Raw genomic sequence first — 23,706 nt, forward strand, 5'->3', positions numbered from 1 at the left:
GTTCAATGACCTCATCACACAAATCATTCATAATTGACCTCATTACTAACACATCGTCAATCAGAATAACTAGCCACTAATTATTTCAAAGAGGTGGCACTGAACAATCAGGATGCTGATTTTCCCAGTTAATGAAACTTAAATACTGTAGCTGTGGTATCGACGCTTTGTGTTTGAAATATCCGCACGGGTGCATCAGATCCATTCTGTCACTCAAAACTGTCAGTCTGACTGCTCTCTGCCTAACAAAGCATTCTCATGACATTCATGACCAATTATTTCTACATGTAAGTACATTTTCATCACACTTGCTGTATGTACAGACGGGTGATAAATTAAAGGAAAAACCATTAAACAGTGTCTAGTAAGGTGTTGGACCACCAGAACAGCTTCAGTGCGCCTTGGCATTGATTCTACAGTCTCTGATCTCTACTGGAGGGATGAACACCATTCTTCTAAAAGATATTCCTTCATTTGGTGTTTTAATGATGGTGGTGGAGAGCGCTGTTTAACACGTTGGCCCAAAATCTCCCATTGGTGTTCAATTGGATTGAGGTGACTGTGAAGGTCATAGCATATGATTCGCATCATTTTCATACTCATCAAACCATTCAGTGACCCCTCGTGCCCTGTGAATTGGGGGCATTGTCATCCTGGAAGAGATCACTCCCATCAGGATAGAAATGTTTCATCATAGGATAAAGGTGATCACCAAGAACAACTTTGTATTGATTAGCAGTGACCTTTCCCTCTAAGGGGACAAGTGGATCCAAACCATGCCAGCAAAATCCTTTAATTTGTCAGCCGTCTGTATATGAATAAATCATCTTTACTGTTAGTGGAATTTTCATTCTTATTGGATCTAGTTTTATTTATTAAGGAGACAGTGATTTCATGCTATTCAGTTTGTACATCTGAGTTAAGTTTTATTCATGAGGTTAAATTAAACTATTACATAAAATATTAAAATGATGGACATTTTCTGTAATTGTGTGCAGTATATACTTGTTTATAAGTCTTGTTTAATCTGCTCATTAGTTCCTCACTTGGTCTATAAAACATCAGAATGGAACATCAGTGGAAAATGCCCATCACAATTTCCTAAAGTATAATGTAACAACTTGAAAAGTCTTGTTTTATTCGTTTATCATGTTTACTTAAAATTAAGGATTACTTTTCCTCATTTGGAAGTAACTAAAGGCTAAAATACCTACATTGCCTTTGTACCTTTTGTCGGTACAAAGTTTTTAGTGGCAGCCTACTGTAATTGATATTTTTGCTGTTGCTGCCAGCATTTTTTTCTTTTTACCAGAGACAGTCGGCTAAAAATTAGAAGCCTGCTACTATATGTTTTCCATTGCTCTTAATTAAAAAGAATGAGGAGAGATAAAAGGTTTAATCTGTTAGTGCAGGAGTTTAAGAAATCAGATTATTTGGCAGACCGGAAACTGGATCCAAAATGGAACCAGCTATAGGAACCTGTCGCTAGTATGCACCACCTTGGCAGATTGGCTTGGCTGTCTCTGAAATGTCAAACAGTCATATGGAAACAGAGAAAACACCTACTGTAGGTGCTTTACACTCACATTTACACACACTCTCATTACTCGCCATAGCAGTTTGTTTGACAGTACTGTGATATCAGCTAACAGCCTGGTTAATAGTATTCCATGCAGTCAGACGTGTCATTTGTATTTACAACGTTTCACTAATTGCATCCTCCCATGGAGCTAATTAATTTACCGTTGTGCTGTGCTCCTATAATATCTTGAGTCACTGAAAGTCATTTCTAAAGCGGGGAGAATTTCATAAATTGCTGCTTTTGCATTTTAATGCCGAGTAGAGAATAATAGCTTATGGTGATGAGGGTGTGTGTGTGTGTGTGTGTGTGTGTGTGTGTGTGCATGTGTGTAAAATTGAATGTCATTTTCTTGGTGTCATACAAATAAACAGATTTCATTTTTGCTTTGTGTGAAACCCCAGCTGTCAGCAGCACATGTAGAGTCTGTTTTTTTTTCTTCTGTTTGTGTTTGTTGAAATGATTATAATATTTAAGCATCTCAGTGCACCAATTCTTATTTTTAAACCAATTATATAGATTATTATGAATCAACTTTATATTATTTTATACCATAAGCTGTCTTCCTGTATTTTTTTATTGTTTGGTATTAAATGACAAAACTTGAACTACATGGATAATCCTGTTTTTTTTACAGACACTGGAAATCTGTCAGTATTTCAAGGAAAATTTCTATTCTCAAGGAAACCTCTCAAGTTGTATATGAAAGCATAATGTTCTTTATTGTCATGAGAGTAATACTTATGTTTCAAGTGTTTCAAGTCTCAAATGATGCTCATGCTCGTTTGGAATAAAGTTTTATTTTCTTTATCTTTCTCTCTTTGTTCTCGTTTTTGTTTGAAACGACTTAGTGGTCAAGATATTGCCCGAAACTGAGTGCAAGCAGCTAAAAACAGCTGTGACTAAAGTCTTAATAGTTTGTGTGTTTTCTGTGTACTCTTGCAGGGCTTGAACCAGATGAGGAAGGTCGCTCAGGTGGGACTTGATGGTGTGCGGAGGACAGACTGGCATGACTATGAAGCAATGAGGAAAGATGCTGCTCGCATCGGTAGGTCCAAACTCTTTGCTGATGCTGCTCTTTTGTTTGGACATGTTTGCTGAGAACATCTGCTCTGTTTCAACACAAGGCCACATACACAGACTGCAGCACTGCAGTTCAACTTTCTTTTTTGTCTTTTTTTAATTTCCTCAAAGTGGATTTCTCTCCCTCAGAAGTAGTGTGAATCAATGCAGTGAGTACAGTTCTGAGTTCATAATTTAACACTGGTAATCTTCTATAATAAGCATCGATTGAGCTTCAAGGCAAGGCAAGGCAAGTTTATTTATATAGTACAATTCATACATATTGGCAATTGAAAGTCCAAATGAACAGCTAAAAATATAGAAAAATAAGAGATTAAAAAAAGGTGAAGTGCATTAAAAGAGATAAAGGAACACATGAAAATAAGAGATTTAAAAAGGAGGAGTGCATTCGATCAGTTAACAAAAAGCATCTTAGAACAGTTGGGTTTTAAGTCTAGATTTGAAACTGGCTACAGTTGGAGCATCTTTGATACCATCAGGAAGTTGGTTCCAGAGCTGAGCAGCATAGCAGCTAAAAGCTGCTTCACCATGTTTAGTTCTGACAGTAGGCATTACCAACAGATTTCTAGCAGGTATGTACTGCTGAAACATATCTGAAAGGTATTTTGGTTCCGCCCCATTTAGTGATTTATAAAAAAGCAGCAGTGCTTTAAAGTCAGAAGCCAGTGTTATGGTGTGTTCACATCAAATGTGAAGTTTTTTTAGTTGTTTATTTGACTCAAACAGCCAGTGAGCAACGGCAGGCACCGACTAGTCCCCACCTGGACAATGGCAGGCAGTGCAGTGATGTTGCTGAAGCTCAGCCTTCCTGCTATCATGATGGCTCAGTCCTCCTGCTAACAATAGTCATACCAACACTTATCTGTAAACACTGAAAGATACATAATCAACTCTTCTCTGTTCGTCTTGCTGTGATAAACTGCACTAACCCATCACACAAAACTCAAATCTGTTGCTTCACTGCACTTCCCAGACAACAACTACAGGCCTTAAAATTGGTATGAAGCCAAAATAAACTAGATTTTGCTGTGATTTAATTGCAATAAGTGGATCAAAAGGATGCTGAAATAACTACATCATCTGCAAGACAACAAGTAAACAACAATTAAAATGCTTGTTTTTTGAATGGAGTTCAGATCGTACAGGGCTATGCTTTGCAAACGTTGTAGCTGCTCCTCATAACGTCATCTAAAGATACATATAAACTCACTGCTAAACTATATAAACGGCTCCGGATTAGAGCAGAATCGGGTGTGACTGGTGTGGTGGTCTGGTATGTGTTCATCAGCAGCAGCTCCGATGTGCTCCCTGACTCCCTCCTCCTGCTCTCAACAGCTGTCTGGAGGGAAGCCACAGCTGAATCCCCTGGTTCAGCCCTGCAGTACACGCAAATTTTTTGCTCAAGCTGACTATTTTCAACTCACGAAAATATGCAAGTGACTCAAATTTTGGGTATTCGCATTGCGAAATTCACATATTTGCGTCATTATTAGCTGCTTAACCGAATCAAACATGAAAGACATGAAATCCTACAGTTCTCTGATTGCTGCTGATGTTCTATCAGCAACTGTGCGGCAGAGCTGTGCAGAGCACGTCTGGCTGTGTTTGACCGCTACGTGACAGATCATAGATGATCTAATCACAAGCACGGCTGGTGTGCCAGTATGCTAGCTGCTCTGCTGAGTATGTCCACTGGACTTTCTGTGAGACCCACTGGCCGGTTGATGTGGTTGTGTGTTCAGCAGCTGTAGCAAAAGCAGGATTTGCTGGGATAGCAGTACGGGTATGTGCCACAGCATCAGTGGAAAGCTACTACAGCCTCTGGTTGACAATTTCGGCCCAAAGGCTGGGGTCATTGTTTGATGGCAGCCATTGAGACATCGGCTGGATTGGAAAGGCTGAGCGGTGGTGGTGACACAACGTGGTGATTTCCCTTTTGCCTCTCATAACCAGTAGTCTGAGGGTTGGGGGTTGAGCAGGGGGATGGCCGCAGACATGACACAGGATCCCACAGGATAGTGTTCGGTTCTTTGGAGAATTGATGGATGTCTCTCTTGAGGTTGGTGACATCTATGTTGGCTCCATGGAGCAGCTGGCTGTCCTCACACAGCACATTGATAGCATTGATCCGAATATATTTGTGCAAATGGTGATCGATCAGTCTCTCGAGTGGAAATCTACCACTGATTTAAAATAGGATCAGAGCAGCAGGATTTGTCCAGGGAACCACTATAATAAACGACTCTTCAGGCCTTTTCTGGGAAACATATCTTTGTCTTTTTACTCCAATTCCAGCAGATTTAACTGGCTTTTATATGGTATTAGGAGATACTTAGGTGGCCAATGAGCTGGAAATTCAAGAGAGTACCAAATAGTTTGAGACTCTAAAATGATCAAAGCAGTAGATTTTCTGGACAAAACAATGGTTTTGGCTGTCAGGGTCCATGCCTCTATTGTCCCCCACATTTTACTACCTTTTTTTCCTCAACATCATAGTAAAGATTTGCTGATTTAGCTGTGTGGACATGGTATGACAGTCCCATTCATTTTCTGCAGCATTAGGTGACTGACAGTTGGAGCACTTCCACAACTTTGAAACTCTCCTGCTTGAATCAGTACAAAACATGAGCAACAGTGTTAGAAAATATCTCATTCATAAAAATGTGAAGTGGGAAGTTAACTACGACTCCCAAGGTAACAAACAGGATGTGGGTAACAAACACTACACTGAAGATTATGCTGTTGAGAGAACTTGTGATACAATCTGCAGCTTCAGTTAATTTACTTTTGGAGTCAGGGTCAATTTTGGGATGAATTCAGCAACTGTGGTGCCTCTTACTGGCTTTTTCTCGATGGAAACAAGCTCACAATTATTGTAGTATTTAGAGCCATCCACCATAGCAAACTGATTTATAAACTGAACTGATAACATAAACCGGATTGTTACATTATCAAGGAAACTCATATGTGTCTATGTTGTGTTACTTTGAGGATATCATTAAAAGACAGACACACATTTGCTTAAAACACAATTGAAGTGATCCATGTAACAAGTTTATTATGCAGGGAAAAGTACAATGTTAAGTAGAAGAGTTTATCTCTGAAATGAGCCATTAAAGTGAGGAGTTATTTTCCACAGTTATTACCTTCAGGAATATAGACAGATCATTTCTGCCTAATGGAACAAGGCAGCTCATTTTAATTCGATGCTCTCCTCTGACTATAGATCAGCCTCCATGCATGTGTGTGTTTTGTGCGGTGCATTGATGAGTGGCTAATGCAGCGCAGTGTAATTTGATGTACCCCTGAAATGAGCTCAGATTTCATAATGTCTGTGTGTGAAAAAAGGTTGTTATGGAGTGATTAGGTATACTGATACTGAATGTCCTTATTATATACAGTTTACACCTATTCTCAAACTCTGTGCTTGAATGCTGTGATCTCTTGCTAGGTGGGTGTAGTGAGTTTTGGCCATGCCTCAAGACATTGTTTTCACAGGAGACTTTCTGTTTAAATAGAATGATTAATAAATTAGGAGGGAGACCCTGTAAATATCTTGTAAAACAGAAAGCAGATTTTTATGTTACAAGAACAGATTCGTCTGATCGGACCTTTCATCCAAGTTTCAGTCCAAGTTTTGTTGCACATTTGCCTCTGTTGACATCTTGCAAGCCACATATTACATGTAATTAAGAATACTACAAAACTTCATTAAAATTAGTTCAAGTCAAAATCAGGTTCTCTGTAGACTTTAGGTGTGTTTCCATCCACCGGTTTTTATTCACATTTTCAATGTGTGCATGAAAAAAATGTATCAATGCTGAAAATTTGAAGAAATCCCAAAATATCACAAGAAAGTTTTTAAGCTTGGCAGAGGCAGAAAAGACAAAGTACAATTAAAACAGACTTAGCAAATAAATCATCATGTACATGAAGCACGTTACTTAAGTTTTTTTGTGATTATTGTGGCCAAAAATTCTTGATTTTGCAGCGGCTTTTCTCAAGAATTGCTATACAATTTGCAATATTTTATGTGCTCTTTTTGCGGTTAAATTGCAGGAATTGTGAAAAATAGCAAGCAATGGATTTTTAAATGCAATTTTTAAAAATTACTACCAATGAAGAGTCATATGTAATCACTTCCTGTGCGCTGCGATGATGTGAAGTTACCACATCACAAAACGTTGGTCCAAATCACAAGTGGTCTATTGATTTGGCCTTTACATGTGGAAAAGTTGTAGAAATTTTGCAGAATTTCAACCTCTCGCAAATACGGCAGAGATTTCTTAAATTTGCGTTAATCATAGCAATTGCGAAATTGCATTTTCCTGGAGGGATCGGTATGATGTGTACCGATGAAGAGTTTGTTTTTACACTGACATGCATGTATGTGTGTGTGTTTGTGTTTGATAGGTAACGGTGAACAGGGGAAGCCGTTTCCTCTAACAGACGCTGACCGGATGGACCAGGCCTACAGGGAGAACGGCTTCAACATTTACATCAGCAACCGGATCTCCCTAAACCGCTCCCTCCCGGATATCCGCCATCAAAAGTGAGTCCTGTGTATGTGTGTTTGTCCCTCCAGGTAAATGAATGAAAGCACTTATTACAGTAAATAAAGACACTATCGCTAACAGTAGTTTTCACCAGCCCTTTAGGTCAAAAAAGGGCCCTACAATGAATTCTGTGATAATCACAAACATGGTTAGGATCAAACCTGATCTGGCGTGGTATCGATGTGTTGTGTTAAGATTGCTTCACCTGGTGCCTCAAAAGAAGTACTCTTTATTCACAATTAAATACTGTGACTTAATTAAGTCCCTGAAATCCACCTACAGTTTGTCTTCATCTTCATCAGGAACAGCTGGTCATTTAGAGGATGCTTGGCGCAGTGTTTGCCAAGGATTACTGCTGGGGCTGTGCTACATCAGGAAATAGTGACAAAGTTTTAGAATTCCTCTCTAAGAACCAGAACATGTCGAAAATCCTGTGAACCGCATGCTCCCTTTCAATCCCAGAATGGCATTGTGAAAAGCCTTTAATCATGGTTTTTCTTTTGCCTGACAAGAACTTTCCTCTGACATTTGACCCTCCCTCCTCTTTCATGTGGAAAGCAGCTTTGAACGCTTCCTTGCTGCCAGTTTCCCCCCTGGAGGACTGAGTCTTTTTTATCTGTGTTTATAAGAGCAGACCTTCCTTGACCTTACACACCTCTTGCCATGACCTGTCGGTGCTGACAGGTACTCACCATAAATGCAACATCTTTAAACATTCACCCACAGATACCTAGTTTTCCACATGGGCCTCCAATTTGGTTCTAAAGCCTCCCGATCTAGATGCGTGGGAAAATGGGACTCCTTGTTTTTGGACAGCCATGGTCAAGGAATGGCTTGTTATTGAATGCATTCATATCCATTTTTAAGATACTTACATGCTGATTAAATAGAGGTAAAGACTTTTGGGGTAAGTCCCAGTCAGTCCCAGTCAGACCCAGTCTCAAATCAAGTCTAAAGTCCGTCATGGCAAGTCCAAGACAAATGGTCATTTACATATCGCAAGTCACAAGATATTCTTTCAGGTGTCTGGACGCTGATCTTACAATGACACAGCATTTGAATGTGTTATTTTCAAAGCTGTTAATAGTGTTTTTTATTACATAACTGAGACAGAGTTCTTTCAGTAAATATTCAAGGCATGTAGCAAGGCCTGTTTGGCATCTTATTTGTTCTTTAATGTTCCAGGATTTTAGCAGCTCAAAACTAAAGATTTGGATGTTGTTGCTGTTAAGTTAAATCAAGTCTCGACCCTATCCCTAGCTCACACTGGGCAAGAGGCAGGCTACACCCTGGACACATGGCTGGTCTGACAGGATAACACATTCACATATTCACCCCTAAGGGAAATTAAGTCTCCAAACCACCTAACCTGCATGTCTTTCGATATTAGGGAGAAACCAGTAAGTTACTGGATACATGACTTTTTAAATATCTAACCATGACCACGCTCTCTTTCTAACCTGCTACAATCAACCACAGCATAATATTGTATTGCTATGAGTGGAGATGTTAGGGAAAACAAATGGAATTCATTTTCAACATTTAAGTTTTGCAGATATGTTCATTATCTACATTTTGCGACAGAAATGTAGTGAAAAACTTAATTTGGTCGAAATTATATGTCTCTCAAAATGTTTTTGATGTTACACATGCAGCATACTAAGTGCTGCATCGCTGTGCTGTGCTATAATTGAATTATTAGAGCTTAATGAGTGAATGCTGTTGATGACTGACGTGCACCTCTAGCTGCCAGACGCTCGTGACTCTTCTGTGACCAGTCGGATGGACACTCCTGCCACAAACCAGTGGCTGTCCACAACCACTCCCCCCCGTTTGAGTCTGCCTCTTAGTGATTGCCATGTTGTTGGGGCCACGGAGGCAGCCAGTCCCAGATCTGCGACTGACACATTCGATTTCTGCACGCTGACAAGATTTAATTGAAGCACACACACATGTACACACACACACACCTCCATCCCCTGCGGAATTGGACAGGGTTCATTAGGATTCACTTGCTGGCTGCCTGTCGATCACTCTGCCTGCCTGTCTACCCGGTGTTCATATTTGAATGAATAACACGCAGGCTGATGTTCAACACAGACCTTGATCGCCTGACACAGATCACTACGCACTTTCTCTCTCTCTCTCTCTCCATCAGTGAGGGAACATAACTCTCTTTCCATGATGAGCTCCTTTGCAGGGGGTTCGGCCGCTTGCTGTGATGATCATGTACGAGGTGATCGCTGTAACCCGTCATCGGAGCGCATGTTAGCGGCTGATAACAGCTGTATATGCTGCAAATAATGAAATTACAGCTCTTTTCCTCTTGCGTCTCTGATGCAGGAGGAACACGTCAGTAGCATCACTGCAGAGCCTGCTGCGCTGACCTCATAGGACCTGTCTGAAGGTCTGGTCACTGTTTTGTAGTTAAACCACTTCTTGACTCTTTCATACAGTATGTATATAGTTTTCTCATTTGACAGCAAAACAGATTATTCCAAAGAAAACAAATTCTTCAAATGCAAATGTTTCGTTGCCAATTTTGTTTTTTGTTTTGTTTTTTTATGGGGAGGGCTCCTCAAAAACGAGATCATTGTTCTTAGCCATGCTAGCGACGTGACTGTGCCAATCACTACTGACACTACTACCCAGATTGTTGGCGACCCGCTTAAGCCAGTTGTAAGCGGTAGCATCACGCAGTAATGAGTAAAAGCAATTGGCACTATTTGGCCAATTGGAGATGATTGGAGAGGTTCAGGGACACCAGTGACACCACAAACAAAAAACCACCGACCTCCGATAAGTTAGGCCTAGAGGTCTGGAATTATATACAGGTTGACAAGATGTAGGAGGTATATTGTGTTCTGCATAGTTCTGGCATAAAGCATGTCTTAATTATTGTTATTCAAATATGACTCATTATAGATGAAGACCACTTTTTTGAGCCTTATTTGAACTGATGTAGTTTTGTTTGTTTAACCAGATGCTAAACAAACACATTTCCAGAAACTAGAAGATGTCACTTGTCAAATGAAGCCTAATACATACATCGTGGCCTTACAGTTCTTCTGTTATGAGCTTTTTCCATTTGAGTGTGCCAAATAGGTGGAAATTCTACAAAAAGGGTGGATGTTAAGGAGTTAAATGTATTATTTATTATGATATTAATAGTCCTTATGAATCATCCTTCCCTCAATAAAGTGTAAGGAGAAAAATAAGGACAATGTTGTAAAATGCACACCATAGAAGTATGAAATGCTTATTCATATATATATATTAATTCTGTGTGTGTAGCTGTAAACAGAAGCTGTATGCGGAGAAGCTGCCCAACACCAGCATCATCATCCCGTTCCATAACGAGGGCTGGTCGTCGCTGCTGAGGACCGTTCACAGCGTACTCAACCGTTCTCCTCCACAGCTCATCGCAGAGATCATCCTGGTCGACGACTTCAGCGACAAAGGTACAGAGAACACACACTCATCACCGATAAGACCAAAATACACACATCTGCACAGATGACACACCTTGATTTTTATTTATTTATTTATTTTTTTGATTTCTGACTTCACTGAAATTGAAAAAATTATGTAACGGTCCAGCTTCAAGTACCCCAACAAATGCTTGTCCAACTTGTGTTTGTATTGCACTAAAAAGGCATTTAAGAATATGATAATATATCCAGTACATAAGCATTAACAGTCATTTAGTGTATTAGATGTGATGATATTCAACTTTATTGTCATTGTGTATGGTACAAGTACACAGGCACTGAAATGCAGTTCGCGCCTAACCAGAAGTGCAAATATATATTATTTATGGATAAGTGCTGCAGGAAATATAATTTATACTACAGTGGTATTGCAGTAACCGGAGGCATATTAATAGCAATGAACAGAGCAATAGCATAACCACATACAGCATGCTGTGCAGAACAAAATGAGCAGTAACATGGCACATATTATGTGTAGTACAGAAACCCCCCCCAGAAATGAGCAGTATATGCAGTATGTATGAACAAGATGTACAGTATATACAGGGTGCAGAATTTACAGAAAGTACTCATATGTAAACCTGGTAGTCTTGAGGCAGGTGTGTGTTTCTCAATTCAGACCTAAAAACTCCAACTCTGCTGTTACAACCAGGAAACATGAATGTAAAATACAAATTTCTCCCTCAATTTCTGCTGAGGTTGATCTGAGAAAGGTACTAAACTAAACTTATTTAATCTGCTTTAGCTAACAGTAGCATTAGCAACAGCTGCTAATGACTAGCAGGGTGGAAGTAAGTGAGAAGAGTGTACACGGTCAGATTTTTCCAGAAAAATACAGGTTCAGGGAAAAAAAAAAGTTATTACCTGGAGATTGAGACTCATATGTATCACACAGAAGTCTGCAGTAATTTGTCATTTAATAATGGCTGCCCAATTTCCAAAGTAAATGAAATCATTAATTATATCGGACTGAACAAAAACACTACTGCGGCACTTATCGCTGCGGTCCACTCTGTTCAGCATACCTGGGTTTGTGTATGTGTCTCTGTCTCCCCATTTCCTTTCCATTTTTGCATAGTTTGCGCGTGTGTGTGTGTGCATGCGGACATGTCTGTGTGTTATTTTCTCCGTCCCTTCACAAGCCCTCATAAGAAAGTGTTTAATTCCTTGTTAATTAGTGCTCTCTGTCACGGTCCCTCGTTGAAGGATGTGTTTACTTCTTGTCTCCACGGTAATGAGATGTTCCGCTGCCTCACACTCATTTGGAGGTTAACACCCATCAGAGCTCCGAGACGAAACCCTCCCACGGCTGCTGCTGAGCAGAGAGGAAACAAAAACAGGCAAAAGTAACACTATAATCATCAAGACTGTCAAACTCCAGGACACTTAATTAAAAGTCTTGTTATTTTCAAATATTTTCATCTGTAATATCTACATGTTATGTAGTGTATGTAAAGCATTTTGAAAGTAGAAAACATGTTGCGAAATCTTATCACGAAACAAAATCAATGATGCAACACATGAGTGTAGTTGTGACAGTCTGAAGACGAGGCAGGAAGTTTAATAAAGTAAGTATCTCCATGTCCAAATCAACAAATAACCTAATTGATTTGACTTTTTCATTAAATTATCATTTATTTTAGCACATGAAAGCGCATTAGAAATGAGGACTAACTTTTTGCAGATGAGATTTTGTAGAAATTTAGCAACATACAGTTCCAATGCAGTAAGATGACATCCTTAATGTGGAACAAAAAGTTGCAGGCAGGGATTTGGATGGATGGATGACCAGGATTTGTGTCCCATACCACAAATGAGAATTTATGTTTTCATAATTAGATAAAAGGCAATGATCTTTCCCCAAACTTAAGTGTTTTAATTGCCTAAGCTTAACCATTACCAGTGATTCCCTAATCGCAACCAAACGATTAAAGTTAAGCACATTTTTTTTAATACAGTATGTGTTCAGTATAGTGAACCTTTTCCAATACTGTTTAATACAGTTTTGTCAGTATATTTATATATATAAAAAATAAAAATCACAATCTGGCAACATTATATTTTCTCCAAAAAGTGTTTAGCTATCCATTTGACTTCAGTTTGCACCCCACTGTTTGAGTGTAGTTAATCAAAATGAACCAACTTAAATTAGGGTTCTCACCAAGGAGAATCATTTTATTCCTCTGTTTCTTCTGTGGGTGGGGAGTAAGAAACAGCTCAACTGTGTGAAAATAGCCCAGAAGCTAGGATGGGTCTGGGCCCCTCTGTCGTCAGGATCGATGGGAGAACATTACACAGCTGCAGGGGATGGATTTAACCTCTACAAGCTGTCTGCTCTAACGTTCTCTCTCATCGCTGTTGTCCTTTGATAAGAAATTACTTGAGCTGTAATTAAAATTTAAGAGCCCAGAGAACAAAGTGAACTTCAATCAGTTCTGGTCTCTGGTTGAGAGACTGGTTTAACAACGACTATGTTTACATGCACACTCATTTTCCACTATTATTCTGATTACGACGATATTCCGAATTTGATACGGGTCATGTGAACAGCATATTCTGGTTGGATATTCCGAATTAGGCCTTATTCTGAAAGTAGCATTTTCCGATTAAGACGTGGGATATATTATTCCGGTTTTAGAAGCATTCTTTGGACAGCACTTTTGGAATATGTGTCTCAATTGAAGTTTTTACTGCAGTTTACAACACACGAACCTCTTGCCTGTTTACCCCTGCACAGGCTAAATGACATACGCTGGAGCAGGAAGGCAGACAGTGGAGAGGAAAGAGAGGAGAGTGGAGAGCTGTTCAGGGCAGGCTGGAAAAACAGAGCGCACCTTTTCTCCATAACAGGGAGGGAGGGGATTGGTTATTATCCTGAGACACAACTATTTAATGACGGCGATGACTTGGTGTGATGCACCAAAAACTCTCATCATCATGGGACAACCTAGGTGCTGGATTCGCCTGTAACTATAAATTTATAATATCAGTCAAATCAATATCACTTATGTATATCAGGCAGGAGCTCACTAATTTTTTTCACCTTGCTGGTTTACTGCCTGTGGAGATCTTGTGATTCTCGTTCCCACTGGAGCAGTGGGAAACCCTGAAAGTCCCTGAAAGCATGTAAATAGGAATATTAGTGGAACATTCATTTTCATTAGCCATGTAAAAAGCTTAGTAGGAACATGGTCTTTTTTGGAATAAGGGCAAGAACCGGAATGTTTTGTTCACCTAAACATTGTCACTGTTGGAGAGAGTAATTCTGAACAGTTTCTTTGCAGAATACCACAAATCAATGCTCAAAGCTTTGAAACCTCACATAATAAATAAGTGCATCATAGAGGAAGAAAAAGTGATTTATCGTGAAGTGTGGTTCAGAACTACACTGTAGTGCTTAATTTCTGGTTTGCACATTAATTTGCCAAGCAGGGGAATAATTTTCTGTGAGAATGTGGAAAAAGGAGGGAGATGAATTGGTGATACATGTGTGCTGGAGCGTCTGAATAAGTCCTGTCTGTGTGTTGGTGTTTGTGCTGCAGCTGTTTTGTTGAGACAATAAAGCAGTTTAAGTCTTTTTTGGAGCATTTTATACCGTTTATTCAACAGGGACAATAGGGAGATGTAACAAAGGTCCCCGGCTGGATTCGAACTAGGTGACATTGTCCATAGTTGTTCTTGACCTGCATGGTCCATCTAGTGCTTTGGTCTTTGGGCAGACCTAAAACCTGAAGACACAACCTAACTTAAACTGAGTCTTAAGGTCCAGACTTCCCAGCTTTCACCCATTCCTGACAAACCTTTCAAAAGTCAAAATGGGGTGTTCCTCTTTGCCTGCTTACTAAAAAAAGATTCAGTCCTTAAAGATTTATTTTTTCCAAAGTTAAAGGACTTTTCGCAACATGGTGGGAATACAGATCATAGCACTCATCAAAATTCTGCTTAAAGGGGACATATTATGCTTTTCCTTATTTTCAGACATATATAATGTCACAATATCGGATGTTCATGTTAAAAGTGGCCGACGTGTCAAATAACGAGGTAAATGCAAAAAGCAGCAGCTTCAGACTACTCCGAACGCTCGGTTTCCAACCGTTTTTTCTACTTTCAGCCTGGGCTGATGTCAGTTCATGACGGATTTCTTTATATGGACATCTGCTACGTGCACGGCGCGCGAGTTCACCGCTCTGCTCCGAGAGTAGTTACGCCAAGCCACAATGCCATTACACAGCACAGCAAAGTGAAATAAGTAATTTACCTGTTGGAGGTGTGCTGGTTGTCTGCAGCTCTCTGCAGCTTGTGGGACCGATTTTAGTGCACATTTTTACTTCCTGTAAATTCTTCACAATAAAAGTCTCCCATTGGTTAGTCATTTAAAAGCTTTTAATTTGAAGCAGTAAAGCAGGAAATGTTTGGTTTTCAATGACGGTAAAGTTACACAACTCTGATACGTAAAGCTGGCCAATCAGAACAGAGTGGGCTGCATAAAGGGCCAGATAATTAATAAGATAATTAAGGAGTTTTTTGAACTTTGAATCACGCTGAGCTACTCTAGTGGAGTCCAAAAATAAAAATTTAGAGCTGAAATGAGCATAATCAATACACTTAACCTATCTAAACCAAACATAAACAAACCAAAACAAAACACAAATAACTTACCCTGCTAAAACATGAGAAAATCAGTATAAACAGGACACCCACAGCTACATCTCCCAGCGCAGCAATACATTTGTGAAACAGATTTTTAACAGTAAAATACAACTTGCACGTACACAGCAGCACATTGACTTGGTTTCTTGAGGGCTGCCTGCAGGCTCTACCCTCTCCATACCGAGGGAATCACTCAAACACAACTTATCCTTTGGGAGAGAGAAAGATCCACAATGAATACCCAAGTTTAATATGTCAGTGAGACCTTTGGATGGAACAAGGATTACATAAGTTTTAATTTGTACCAGTCTATTGGAATTTGTTATTCATAGGAGGTTTACACAGCTAGTTTGGAGTTGGATAAGGTAACAGACACAAGACCTCTTACTAATTAGAGGCGACTCACCAGCAAACTCCAATTGCTAATGAGATTGGGTTTTATAGCATTTTCTTTTAAATAAGATAAATAATTCATTCATTTTGACAAACAGTTCATCTTGGGTCCAGGTAAGATATTCAGTTTTTTTTAATTGCAATGTCTGTAAAGTTCTAAAAGTTGTCTTCTTGTTCTTCTTTCTTGAAATATAATATCACTAGAGAATATCATCAGTTTACCGTGTTGTTGTTTCACAGCTCTTGTACCTTTTATTACTTAAACACTTACGCTTTTCACAAAACTGGACCAGAGGTCAGCACAAATCCTGAAATTACACACAGAGCATTTAAGCTTTTGGCAATTTATTGAGTGAGCACAATATAGAGAAGGCAGAACACCTGGGATGGAAAGTGTAAGTGAACTTAAGTAGAGTTGTTTTTTGGACAAGCACAAATGCATGCGATCAGACAAAAATATGTATAAATTCTTAAAAAAAGGAAAAATCTCTGTGTAACAGATAAACTGAAAAATTCATTAAAATCTGAATCTAGATAGAAAGTTCGTATCTAACTACCTAGTAAACTAGCTAACAGCCCTGCTAAATTTGTTCTAGCTTGCCCATCAAATTTATGACACTTTGCATATCCACACAAAGGCACACTTAACCGCGGTGTATGGAGACTTCAAGATCAAATTGTCATTCACAAATAAGAATCAATCTGCATGAGTCATTCATGGCCTAGCCCACCCACTGCTCCTTTCATAACACACACACCCACACATACACACACACACACACACACACACATATTGAAACTATCAGTCGGCTCTGCTGACGCTACTTTACCTCTCTCTGTTCACCAGCAGCTTGCCTGCAGTCATGCTAATACCTGATATATTTATAACACATCATTATGCACCAGAGCTGCTTGTAACAGTGAACTCATGATGAGACTGTTGTTTTTGTTTTTTTTTAACATCGTGAAGTTTGCCTGTGAGGTGAATGAGATAACACATGTTGTATTTATAGGAATGACCTCTAGTTTCAAATGTAGTCATTAAAGGACCCCTACTGTGTTGATGAAAAGCCTCTCTATCCCTTTATCTTTTGATTCTTGTTCTTTGTCTCCTCGATATCAATCACAATTGTGGAATGTATATGTCACCTGTAGCCAAATAATATCCCGCCTAGTGTAGTTTACTGAAAACACAAAGTTTAGAGGTTAGAGCTTTGGAAACCTGTCACCCCAACAGAGATTTGTCCTGCAGAGATAATTCAGATCTTGATGATGGTGGAGGTTTTTTGCTGTACCTTCTCTCATGCATCAGCTCTATTTATACCAATTCAGAACACATGAAGAATATATTTCTATTAGTCTCAGTCCAGACTTTGGTTTGCAGGCAAAGGTTCCACATTTATCTTCATCTTGCATTTCAGTGCCATCCTTGGTTGTGATGAGATTCTGAGATGCTCATACCACTTTCTTGTTTGTTTTTTTTGTTTTGTTTTTTTGGGTTTTTTTCAGCTAGAACAGGACTAGAAATTGTCTGAGTGCCTTCAGGTTTGGAATGGTGTTTTTATCGCTTATCTAATTAGCAAAACTTCAGTCTCTTCCACTGAAAAGGGGTTTACCATGAAATTACCCCCTGCTGTCAAACAGTGGAAACATCGGGAGGCAGCATTTCCATTTAATTTTCATCTTGGTAATTTTCACCTAGTGGCAGATTGAAAGTGTCTGCTCTCCCCCACCTCCCCTGTCAACAAGTCGTGCATCTTCACTCTTGTTGTAGAGTAGATAATAAAAGCAGCTCGGTGCCTCTCTAATCTCTGCAGGTTTTGCACTTTCTTCATATTTATTCAATCACAGGTATCAGTTGAGGCTGGTTCAGGCGTCAGGACAGAATGACCCCCACTCTCTGGTCTCTGCCTCTGTGTCTCTGTCTCGCTCTGCCTCTCTCCCCTCCACCACTCTGTCACCACATCTGACCAGCAGGCAGCTGTGATTTACAGCCAGCAGCTCAAGCGTGACACTGAGTCAGTCAGTGAGCAAGTGTTGCTATCAGAGCTGACAACAGATCTTTTACATCTCCGTGTTTTGACTCTTTTCTTCACCTTATTTTTATGCCTCCCCACTACATACAGTATATAACTTGAAGAAAATAGTGAAATACCTACATCTAAAGCCCCTGTATGTAAAATATTTTCCTGAATACACCATTTACCATATGAAGTCACCAGTAAAAGGGTTAGCCCTTCAAAGGGGTTTAACCATGAATCAAAATTATCGTGATGTATGATAATGTCAAAATTATATATTTCTGTGATTTGTGATTATAAGAATAGACTGATATCCCCTTGCTGTTTATAGACAGTCACACTGGGTAAATGGTTGTGTGGGTGTGTGTCTGGCAGCTTAGCTTTGGTGGATGAGTGTCAGCAATGAATACTGCGGGTGGAGCCCAAGTCATTTCATGGATTTATGGCCAGACGGGTCAGGGAAAGTCGCTGTAACTTATCACATACAATACCAAACAGAAAAGAACAGAAAGCTGCCTCCTTCTTCTACACATCAGGGAAGAGAAAATAACGTACGGGAGACGAGGAGAGGGAACATTGTATGCAAGACTGTGCATGTAATGGTATGCAGCGGCTGGAGCCTCATATGTTCCATCAGTTCTTCAAAGGATCAGATCAAGAAAGCTCCTAAATCTGACTCATAGATCAACCAACATCAGTTTCAGTCACTGCTCAGTTGTCATATTGTCAAATATAACTTCTGCTCCTAAACTCTGCTGCTGTTGACTTGGTGAATTCTCCACCAAAAGTCAGTAAACTCATAATTGAGCACACTCCTATACAATATCATCAAAATGTTAAATGATTCAAAAATGTATCATCTTACAATAATTTGTAGTACTCTTAGGGTGAAGTGTAGTGTATTTGATCTTATTTCTAGTGAAAAACAAACAAGTTAGATAGACTACACTGACAATACAGACCTCAAAGTACAACCTCAGTGCAACAAAAGTGAGTACACCAGTGACCACTGATACAAAAACTGACTAATTGCCTGAACAAGGTTATAAAAGAACCTGTGAACACCACAACTTTCTCAGTTTTGGCTTTGGGTTGTGTCTCATGCAACATGGCTCCACGCAGGTTGTGAGCCTGCATGAAGATGGGTACAAGATCATCAGTAGGCTACCGAACATCAGCCGAAACACAGTTGCAGCAGTGGTTAGGAGGTACAAGAGGACCCATACTACCAATAACAGAAGGCGCAGTGGCCATCCTCGAAAAATGACAACACGCATACTTCGGTATCTATGCAGCCTTGCATTGAAAAGACAGATGGGCAAGTGCTTCTGACTTGGCACAAGGATTATCTTTGGAAATTGGTGTTTCAGTGACAACAAGTCCTCAAAATTAAACGACCACATAAATCGTTTGTACCTGCACTCCAGAACGACCCCTTGGAGCGTAATATGCCACTTTCCAAAACAGTTACAAATCACTGTTAAAAAATAATTATGTTTTATGATGTGACAACGCCGTGGTTAAGGTCTTGTAGGGTTTAGACACAAAAACCACTTGGTTAGTGTTCGGGAAAGATTATGTTTTGTGTTAAAATGTTCACTTGAAACGTGGTTACTACTTCCTTAAAGTAAGGCAACCCCCATTGTCATGGCAACAGTAAACACCACATTACATTTTAAAAAAAAGGCGATTAGAAACAGGAAGTGAACAGCAGTCTTGTGCATCTAAGTCCATTTTGCCATCTAACTAACATACTAGCCATCCACGCAACACGCCTCCTCCTCATAAGGAAGTCACCTTATATAGACGTCATATGAACTGCGTCACTCCTCCAAGTCATAATTACTATGGCTGCTAGATGGCGTCTGTCACTAAAACATAATTGTAGGTTGCTTTTGGCGACTGAATTTACGACCTATAGGGACATTTTTCTTGGAAGGACAGGCTCTTCAGTGACTGCTTTATTGTTATATACTGTATTTGTCCACATATCAAATAGTGACCCCCTGTAGCCTTGAAATGAGGTTCTGAAAGGTTTGGAGCTTACTTCTTCATGGTGGACAGCAGCTGTTGCTGTAGCTACTGGATTGTTATACAGTTACAATGGATTCAAATCTGAACCCGTTTTCAAGGGCAAAAAAGTACCAAAACATTCCTAAAACTTCTCAAATCACTACTGCAGCAAAAATAAGCATAATGAGGAAACATTTATATTTAAATATCTTCAAACTGTTAACTGTTAACATTTAGTTTTCCAGCAATATCCTTTCTTGGCAAGTTGTTCTGAGGTGTTAACTTCTAACTGGGTACGTTAACTTAGAGCGGAGGCGTAGCAGAGCCATGGCAGCAGCTGGAGATAAATCTGATGTTTTGGCAGCGCTAATCAGAGCCCAGCACACAGTCACTGTAGTCGCATGCATAAAACTGAGGAAAATAGATGTGAAGTGTCTTGCCATTTTGTGGCCTGTGTTGACAGCTGCGCTGAATGAAAATAGAAGCATATCTGTTAGGTCAGATGTGTGTGAGATGGACAACACACTGTTGGACTAAATGAAATCACATTTTCAAGAAATAACATATACAAAAGAACTGTCACAGCCAACTGCATAATTATGAATTACATTTACACATAAAGTAGACACAAGACCATATGAAGGAACTCAACATTACAGTTCACCTATACAATCTGACAAAGTTAACAGTATCTGACTCAATTCTAGTAATTATGACAAAATGCAGTTCTTTGTACACATACACTCACCGGCCACTTGGTGGTGTAATGGAGTGCATTATATTGCAAGGTGTTCCTAATATTTTGTCCACTCTGTTAACATACATGAGGGTGGCAAAATATTAGGAACACCATTCAATATAATGCACCCCAGTAAACCACCACCACCGCCCACTATGACCTCAATAATTAACATAAAGTAGAATTATCACCTTTCCGACAACGTCAACAAAAACTAAAAACGTATAAGCTTCATAAATGTAGAATTTATGGCGGAGCTGTTGTATTGGATTGCATTAGAGTGCACAGGTGTACCTAATGAAGTGGCCGATGAGTGTAGTTACACACACAAACACTTGAATAACAGATGTCAAGAAGAGGCAGCACAATCCAGCAAATTATGCTTAATTGAGTGCAACTGGTGGCTCTGAAACACAACCTAATTAACCTTATGGGTGTTTTTTTTAACACAAGTAAAGCGTAATAAACATTTTCACATTTATGTTTTTAGATTTAGGTTAGGGAAATGAGAACATAACTTGATGCATGAGACATATTTAACCAAAACCAGATTTTTTTTCCTAACCTTAATTATTTCAGTAGCCTAATCCTAGCTATATTTGCGACGCAGAATGTGAACTTGGTCTCCGAACTCAGGCTTTTTACATTTAGACTGCCCACCACTGCCGTATAGGAATTTCACACTTCCTGGACTGGAAAAAACTGGAAAACCGACAGCAATTACGATTTATCCAAAGCATAGAAGCATATAAGTGATATATACAGTGAATTCATTACTCAGACACATCGCCATCACATTATCACATTCAGGATTTTGACACCACATGAACACTCACCTTTAGACTTTTCAGCTTTTTTAATGACAACAAGTTCACAAAGAAAAACAAAACATTGTTTACAGCAGTAGCTGTGGGGGAGAGCTGTCCACATTCATATCGTCACACCTGGGAGCCGGCCAGTACGACCACAGCCTGAATCTACTGACACATAAACAGCACCAGTAGAGCAGTTTGGGGGCGAAAGCTTTGTTCTGGGGATTCTGACAGGAGTTAATGATGCAGGGGAAGGTGTTACTCATTCAAGTCCCTCGGCCATCTCACCGTGGGGATTCATACAGGGGGTGAGCTGAAGTAGATAGTTTGTTATTTTGTTTGATCTAGTCACAGCTGTCTCCAACTCTGAAAACTGTGGAGCAATATTCAGAGCCTAAAACGCATATCACATTTTTCAGTGCAGAGGTGAAGCGTATTGAATAAGTCTGTTTGTTAACTTTCCTCCTACCAGTGCTGCCAAGTGCTTGAATACATACTGATTCACTGTTTGCTTATTTTTACTCTTCTATATTTTATAAATGTTAAGAGATCATGTGGGGTTTTTTTTTTTGCCTTCTCTGTCCCATTTTATTTGGAAAGTCTGCCTCAAGCTTCTCTGTGATAATATAGCTCACAGTTGGTTTTGATCTGTGGTGCGTTCGGGTGCTGTAGAAACCCATTATTTCTTTCTTCCATTCTTCTGACCACTGTTTTGTTTCTCTGAACCTCATTCACAAGAACGATCAGATTGACTTGTCTTATTTGTCCAAATTTTGTTTTTATTCCTATGTCTACTCCCATTTACTTTTAGCCTTAGTTTTACGTCGTCATGCCTTTCTTCTCAGAATAACAATCGCATAGTGCCAGAATAATGATAATCATAGAAAAACATAGAAAAACAACATAAAAAAATAACTTTATAAGTACATTTTGAACCCCAGAACAATAGTACAAAGTAAGAAAATTTTTTTAAAAAAGTTATCCATTTGACAAGTAAGAATCTGTTATGTATATAATAGGTCGGATTACTAATTTTTGAACATCTATATTCTGTTTCTGTACTGTGCGCATAATTATGCACAGTAGTCTCCTAGAAATTATGTTCATATAATGACTAAATTGCAACAGCAAAGACCTTTTGCTAGAAATGTAACACTGGCTGAATTATATTTCCTCTCAACATAAAAAAAGAAAAAAAAAGAAGTTGTTAATTAATTTATTTGAAAAGTTGCAAAATGTTGATACTGAAGGTATGAGTGAAATGTAAACAGACAATGTAGTTCTTTGCCAACGCAAAATAATTAGAAAAACAATTAAGGTAAAAACATAATTTAAACTTCCAGGAGACAGTGTTGTTTAGTTAAAATAACAATGTTCCCTGGGAAGAAACATAACTACACTCTCTCTATCTATAAGACTCTCTGGCAGTATTTTGTCATTTGTGAGAAGTCTCTTTTTTTAATTAGCAAGTGAATACAAAACTCATTATGGGGCACATGCTAAGATACATACTGGCCATTTTAAAATGATTTTGGCAACCGTATTTACTTTTTCAAGGAGATTCTTGAATCATAGCAGATGCTGCCGGTGGCTCAGCTTCTCCCCCTTTATTACTACAACAGTAATGTAGTCTGGTCAAACAGTTGCTCCAGTGAAAAGCACAGCAGTAAACAAATACCTGTTCCAAATGCCTGATGCAGGTTCGTATTTGGCCAAAGTGGAGTGTGACATTCATGTACTTCTGTTGCATTTGTCAATAACATTCATTTTCATTCAGAATGAAAAAAAAGACTTGTGTCATGTAATCACAGCCAGTAACAGAGCCTGTATTTATTCAGTGTGGCTGCTATGGCACACTGCACTCTCAGCTTCTCTATGATGGAAATCTGCCATTGGCAGATTGATCGCCCAATTACTTTCTCACTTTCTGCTCCACGATGGCATCAGTTGAGCAAATGGCTGCAATACTTCATTTCAAATAAGGAGCAGCCTGCGTGCTGTTCTTATGCAGAGTGAGTTTTGATGTATTTCCAGTCAGTCGTAGGGGCAGTTTGGCGGTCAGACAGCGCGGCTCCCAGCAGGTGTCAGCACAGCCTCCAACCTGGAGCCACCACAGAGCAGACTGCCAGAGGTCTGCTGATAATGTGTCTCACATTTCCATGGCAGACGGATTTTCATCGTGTGATATACACATACAGGTGCTTCCTTGGCTTTAATTTACACCTGGCATCCTATAAATATAACGCGTTTGATGTTTCTGAATAAAATGTTGCAAATGAAAAGTCAAACGGGGCTACTGTCTATCTGTAAGAATGACCACAGCATCAAGAAGACAGTTGCTGCTGTTTACTGCTGTGATGCCGACTGGT

General features: G+C 39.4%; 1 protein-coding gene across 1 annotated transcript in view; it reads left to right on the plus strand.

Annotated features, from left to right (window-relative positions):
* Positions 1 to 23,706, plus strand: part of LOC122995259 (polypeptide N-acetylgalactosaminyltransferase 10-like) — an 83,294-nt gene that overhangs the window by 17,104 nt on the left and 42,484 nt on the right. Inside the window, exons 2-4 of the mRNA XM_044370341.1 lie at positions 2,525 to 2,627; positions 7,076 to 7,214; positions 10,513 to 10,679. Coding sequence (XP_044226276.1) covers positions 2,525 to 2,627; positions 7,076 to 7,214; positions 10,513 to 10,679 — 409 coding nt within the window. The remainder of the gene's footprint in view (positions 1 to 2,524; positions 2,628 to 7,075; positions 7,215 to 10,512; positions 10,680 to 23,706) is intronic.

The sequence above is a fragment of the Thunnus albacares genome, chromosome 13 (assembly GCF_914725855.1).
Source record: "Thunnus albacares chromosome 13, fThuAlb1.1, whole genome shotgun sequence".
NCBI lineage: Eukaryota > Metazoa > Chordata > Actinopteri > Scombriformes > Scombridae > Thunnus > Thunnus albacares.